A 5,879-nucleotide genomic window follows, 5' to 3' on the forward strand; every position below is an offset into this window, starting at 1 on the left:
AGGAGACATGCAAAACGTGCTATGTTGGGGTGCCTCCAGGACCAGGGTTGGGAACCACTGCACTACATCACTGGTTCTCAATTCCAGTCCTGGGTACCCCCTGCTCTGCATGTTTTGTGTGTCTCCCTTATTTAACACACCTGATTCAGATCATCAGCTCATTAGGAGAGCGATCCATGAACTGAAATGAGTGTCAGAGAGACATACAAAATGTGCGGAGCAGTGGGTCCTCAGGACTGGAATTGAGAACCACTGCACTAAATGGTTAGGGTGTGAATTGAATACATCAGTTCACGATGGAAATTTATTATAAATTTTAGAGCATTTACCATCCAAAAGGAAATCCTTTCTTGTGTCACATCTTTATTTTTTTCCTTTTGTGGTTACAAACTTCATGAATACATTCAAAACGTAGCAATCAATTTCATTTTAAAAATGATTTATATCAACATTTTTTTATTCCATTTGATCTTTCTAAAATACAGAAATTGCTCTAGAGGCTAAACTCTATTCTGATTCTCTCACTCACTCACTCTATTTTTTTGTATTATTAGCATCCCTCATGACACAAATATATATTTTTTTAATATTCTAAATCAAATACATCCACGTCAAAATGTTTTTATTTCTCATTCCATACTAGCTTACATTTAGAATATAACAAAATAGAAAAAAAATAAACAGAAGAAACATACAACATATCATTAAATAACACATGAGATTCAGCAACATTTTTCCATCCACGTCTATCTTAAACTGCAGTGGCAACAGTAAAAATTCCAGAAGAAGAAACACTGATTTCAGTAATAACCAGCTACAGGTGTGTCTTAATGTGAAAATCCTGGAGTGTTTAGAGCAGTAACGCAAGTGCAGACAGATGACTGGGAGCTTGAACCTCACAGCATGGAGATGCCACAGCTGCCCTATGAGAAACACAGTTGTCTTCTCACTAATCAACATTAAAAGTAAAAAATAAAGGGATGCAAAGACTGAGTGTTTGTGTAATCAAGTTAGTGAAAAAGAGAGACAAGAAATTCTCTTTGTCTGGTGGTGTGTTGGTGAGAGAGTGGTATAAGGCAGCTGCAGGGTCAAAGAACCTCTCTGTGTCGTAAACCATGAGGAGAGACACATACTGATGACCTCACGGTTTGTCACTCCGGCAACAAGGTCACTAAGAACAAGCATACTTACACACAAACACAAGAACTAAAGCAAAGTTCATGGAAAATTTACAAAAAACAAACAAACCACCACATACACTCACACCCGACACACACAAACAAATCAGTGCAAAAAACGCAACTGTAACAGGGTTAAAAAGAACATTTTGTGTGAGTGTGTTCTTCCACATCCGTTACACAACAGTGCTGATGTGACTCACAGTTTACACAGTTTCACATCTCTTCGGAAATTCTTGTGGACGTCCTATGAAATAAAGGTCTGGACAGCTTGGATGCTGAATTTCAAGTCTGACAAGACCAGCCTAGATGAAGACCAACAGTTGTTCAGTAAACATCTTTCAAAATTCCAGTTCGGTTTTAATCCAATCAGCAGCTTCAATCAGGTTTTTTTTTTTGGCTAAACAGGAAATATACAGCCAACACAGAAAGACGTAATTAAGGCTCTCCACCTTTACACATATACTGCCTCCTCTGTGCTGCTGATAGTGACACGTCCTGTCCAGAGGAGTAATATGGAGTTCAGTGCAGTAGTGCAGACTTCATCACAGTGTAAGTGTAAACCTCCAGCATGCCTCACTGTTGTGTGCTTGTAGGAAGTGGAGGGAGCTTATCGTCATACTGCGGAGGCGGTGTGAGGGGTTCGATGGTGAACACGTTAGTCTGCTGGATATCGCTTAAGCTTTTCCTTCTAAGGTTGTCAGACTTTATGCGCCTAATTTTAAGGGGAATCAGCTTGCGTCCGGGACGGCTGTTTCTTCGGCCGCCCGCTCCAGTGCTGGGGTCGATTTGGGATGAAGGTCTGTGTGCTGGGCTGAATCCATCCTCCGCAGTGTGCTGATCTTCCTCTAGCTCGTCATAGGCTGGCAGCTGGGTGATGCTGTTGTGTCGCTCAGAGGACTGACTGATGGGATATTGGCCACTCATTACCACCTCCTCGTAAGTGGGGACCATGTAGTTTTGAGCTAGTTGCTCTGTCCTAGATGCAAAATAAATGCAAATTTACAACCATAAACATATTTAGCTCATTATCATTTAAATTATCATTCAAAACATTTGGGGTCAGTAAGACTTAATCAATACTTAATACTTTCATTTATCAAGGATGCATTAAATTGATTATAAGTAATAAAGATTTTTACATTGTTACAAAAAAGAATCCTGAAAAACGTATCACGGTTTTCACAAAAATATTAAGCAGCATAACTGTTTTTAACACTGATAATAAGGAGAAAATCCTCATTCTGCCTCATTTTAGAAAAGTAACCATTACATTCCAAAGTCAGAAAGAAAACACAATAATTTGCACCTCAAAAGGCCTAACCGACAACTTTATAATGGTTACTTTTCTAAAAAATGAGACATCCTTGATGATATATGTGGCTGATAAATGCGACCTCTGGAGGGCGCAGCCTTCAAAATGAGACAAGAGAGACAGTCATGAGAGTCTGCAGAGGTCCTCTTTATCATATAATTTACTGTCTTTTTTCCTGCATGTAGGTTGGACCACATTGATATGGCAGACAAAGTTTTTTCAAGTATTAATAAGCAGTTTTGTTAAAATCTTTTTTTTTTTTCTAAGACTTAGTAATACAAGCTTATACCAAACTACTTAATAATGTTTAATAAAGAATTTCATTATTTTCATGGGGATTTTTTCACTATGATATCAGGAGAGTTGTGTCAACCTGACATTTATGATGTAAGAAAATAAAAAAGAATGTTAATTCAGAAACTAAAAAAAAAAAAAATGAAGTGAATTCAAGTCACTGTATGACTGAATTACATTTTTATGTGTTCTTGAATACATGAATAAGACAAAAAAAAAATCAGTCATGTCATTGGCCTACTTATAATCATAAAGGGTAAGAATGTGGCTGCACCTGGGTGTGTATTTAACAGTATGTACTCACGTAGCCCCCTCCCCTGTGTTTGCAGGTGTACTGCCGGCTTCCTGTCCCCGGGCCGCCCGCTGTTTGTTCCGTACGCTCAGACACACAGACAGCAGCAGAAGCGCCACTCCTCCCCCTACTAGGACGAACGCCACGGATGAGGTCTCTCGAGCTTGACCTTGATCCATGCCGGGTGTGGAGCTGTTCCCTCCAGACCCTGCCGGCACCACGCTCCACACAATCATGACTATCCCCAGAGCAATTAGGCCCACGCCCAGCGCGGCAGTAGCATACTGCGCCCCAGAGCTACTGCCGCTGGTCCTGCTGGGACTGGGTGGAGTCTGGTCGCTGTAGGACATGCTTCCAAACCTTCCCGTGGACTTGAATCTCCTCCGGACACGTTGTTTGTCGTCCTGTGCCTGTCGAAATGCCTACAAACCTTATCTCATTTTTTCCTGTCTTTTTTGGAGCACTGACCCGCTCTGTGAACAGAAAATCAAATAAAGGTGAATCAGCAGAAAAGTGATTGAATCATCAGACAGACTATCATAAAAGAGTCTTATATATCAATAAGTGGCCAAGATCCAGGCCCAGTCCCTCCATAAAGCCAATGTGAAAATAGCATAGCAGTAACCCAGCCTGTGCTTCCGCAGTGATAAGGTTTTTATCAAAGCATATTTATTGTGTACACACTCATTGGTAGACATGTTAGGCTTGCCTAAATTCCTTCCATGAGATTAAGCAGGTGTCCCTTCAACTGAGCTTTAGTTACAGGTGCACGAAAACTGAAGAAAGAGTTTGATTCAAGAGTGAAGTAAGAAAGTTCACTGCTTTCACAAACGCAGACTTCGGTGAAATTTAATCTCTGCTCTGGAAGGTGTACTTTAGAGTGAAAACCAGGCAGCTCCAAACTCCAAAAATATCTTTACTAACAATGTGATATTGTTTAATAGACACACACACTAAAGAAAGCACATCATAACTCTGCTGTGTCATGCCTACACAGCTCCTGGTATTGATTATCTGTACAGGCAGGTCTGGGATAAGCGCTCTTACCGCACCCTTAATCATTTCTCAGCATGGTAGCAACATTAAGCCATGCTCTCAGATCAGTGTAAATCTTGTACATGTAGAGCCAGGTAGTTTATAATGGAATCTATTTCCTTGAGCTGTGATTGTGTGTATGGAAAAATAATGGCTGTTGCTCATGAGCTTTGTGTTTGTATTCCTGCAGTGTTTTTAAAGTCTCCATGGACAGACATTATTTAATTCCGGCACATCTGACTTATTGAATTTAATTTCCTTTACACATAAGCAAGGTTTAGTAAGTGTACATGCCTGAAATAGATACATAACATAGAATTTACCTAGCACGTCTAAGCATGCAGACAGATTAAATTATGATAGTGAATACGCACTGGGGAATGGCAGGAATTTCCTCCCCTCACAAAAGCCACTTCAGCCAAATCAGAAAAGAAAAAAAAATTGAGCCACATAAATTCACACCACACAGGGGCACCGTAACCGGGAGAAAGGGTTCAGCTGAGGAAGCTCAAGGCAACAAAGTGTACCAGGGGCCCAGAAACTCTAGCGACAGCCTACTTAGCTGTCTCTTAGAGGGAAAAGTACACACACATTTCAGCATCAGTGAACTTCAAGGGATAGTTCACCCAAAAATTATGTCATCATTTACAGTACTCAAAAGGACACCCTAGGGGCAGTTCACACAGAATATGCTTTTATGATTAAAAATGCAAGTGGAATGGACAAAAGGTCTCCATATGTGTTTTAAACTTATTTTAACTTGGGCACCTATTTTTATGCAACATGCAAAAACGTTTAAAAATGTGTAAATGGCAGTAAGGCTGTCAGATGTTTAACATTCTGTCAAACATCTCCATTTGTGCATCACGCAAGAAAGAAAGTCTTGAAAGTTTGAAAGAATATGAGGGCAAGTGAAAGCAAAATGTTCTTTCTTGGTGTCCCTTTAAGCATAATCGTCTGAAAATCTAGATTTTGAATGTCTATACGTGTCAATGGAAACAAAACATTGATAAGTAAGAGTTAAATATCTTTAACGCAAACATTACATATAGCCTATTAATGCAATTTAACACGACCAGAAGTCCTGTTAAACACTAAGAGATAGCAAAAGCAGACAAGTCTTTACAGAGTGATCACATTGTAAGACGTAAAAATGAAAATCTATGATTAAATATATAAAGATACACTTAAAACAACAAATTACGCTGCGCACGACATGCGTCTTAAAGACCGAACGAGCCATGTAAAATCATGTAAACAGTAATAAAAGTTCCAGGAAAACGAGTCAAACTTAAAGTTCACTGGGAATGTAATGAGTCTTACCCAGAAAAATGCTCTTCCTTGTGTTTAGAAGACCAACCCCGTTTAAATGCTGGATGAAACCACTTTTAATCCAATGATGTACACGTACACCGGAGCTTTTGCAACATTCCTTAAGAAATTTAACTTGAATTTCTTAAAGCGGTTTGGCCTCGAGTTTCACAGACATGAACATCGTCCTGTCCCTGCAGTCCAGATTTAACCCTTTAACAGACCTGTTCGGGCTCCTGCCCCGCCCATGTGTTCTGAAGGTAAACTTCCCCATCCACTGATGGTCCATAAAGCTTTAGAGAACCACATTTCGAGACTTTCTGTGAAACAGATGGTGATGATGAATATAAGAACTCCATATAATACAGAAAAAAATTAAAACTTTATTTTGAAATAAAATCATAAACTATCAGGGTTTCCAGTTTCAAGTCTTAATCTTATTTTATTTTCATTC

General features: G+C 39.5%; 1 protein-coding gene across 1 annotated transcript; it reads right to left on the reverse strand.

The window, feature by feature from the left end:
* Positions 1 to 1,559: 1,559 nt before the first annotated feature.
* LOC107679674 (transmembrane protein 51-like) lies at positions 1,560 to 5,654 on the reverse strand. The gene is made up of 3 exons (XM_016475296.1): positions 5,438 to 5,654; positions 3,092 to 3,552; positions 1,560 to 2,157 (listed from the first exon to the last, which is right to left on the reverse strand). The coding sequence occupies exons 2-3, from the start codon at positions 3,427 to 3,429 to the stop codon at positions 1,755 to 1,757; spliced, it is 741 nt and encodes a 246-aa protein (XP_016330782.1). The 5' UTR covers positions 3,430 to 3,552; positions 5,438 to 5,654; the 3' UTR covers positions 1,560 to 1,754.
* Between the last annotated feature and the right edge of the window lie 225 nt (positions 5,655 to 5,879).

This window comes from Sinocyclocheilus anshuiensis, unplaced genomic scaffold (genome assembly GCF_001515605.1).
Source record: "Sinocyclocheilus anshuiensis isolate Anshui unplaced genomic scaffold, SAMN03320099.WGS_v1.1 scaffold13, whole genome shotgun sequence".
Lineage (NCBI taxonomy): Eukaryota > Metazoa > Chordata > Actinopteri > Cypriniformes > Cyprinidae > Sinocyclocheilus > Sinocyclocheilus anshuiensis.

Excerpts from the sequence above, each read along its gene's own strand:
- LOC107679674 (XM_016475296.1), bottom strand. The coding sequence starts at position 3,429 with ATGTCCTACAGCGACCAGACTCCACCCAGTCCCAGCAGGACCAGCGGC. Across the intron at positions 2,158-3,091 it reads AACACAGGGGAGGGGGCTAC|GACAGAGCAACTAGCTCAAA; the intron begins GTGAGTACATAC and ends TTTTGCATCTAG.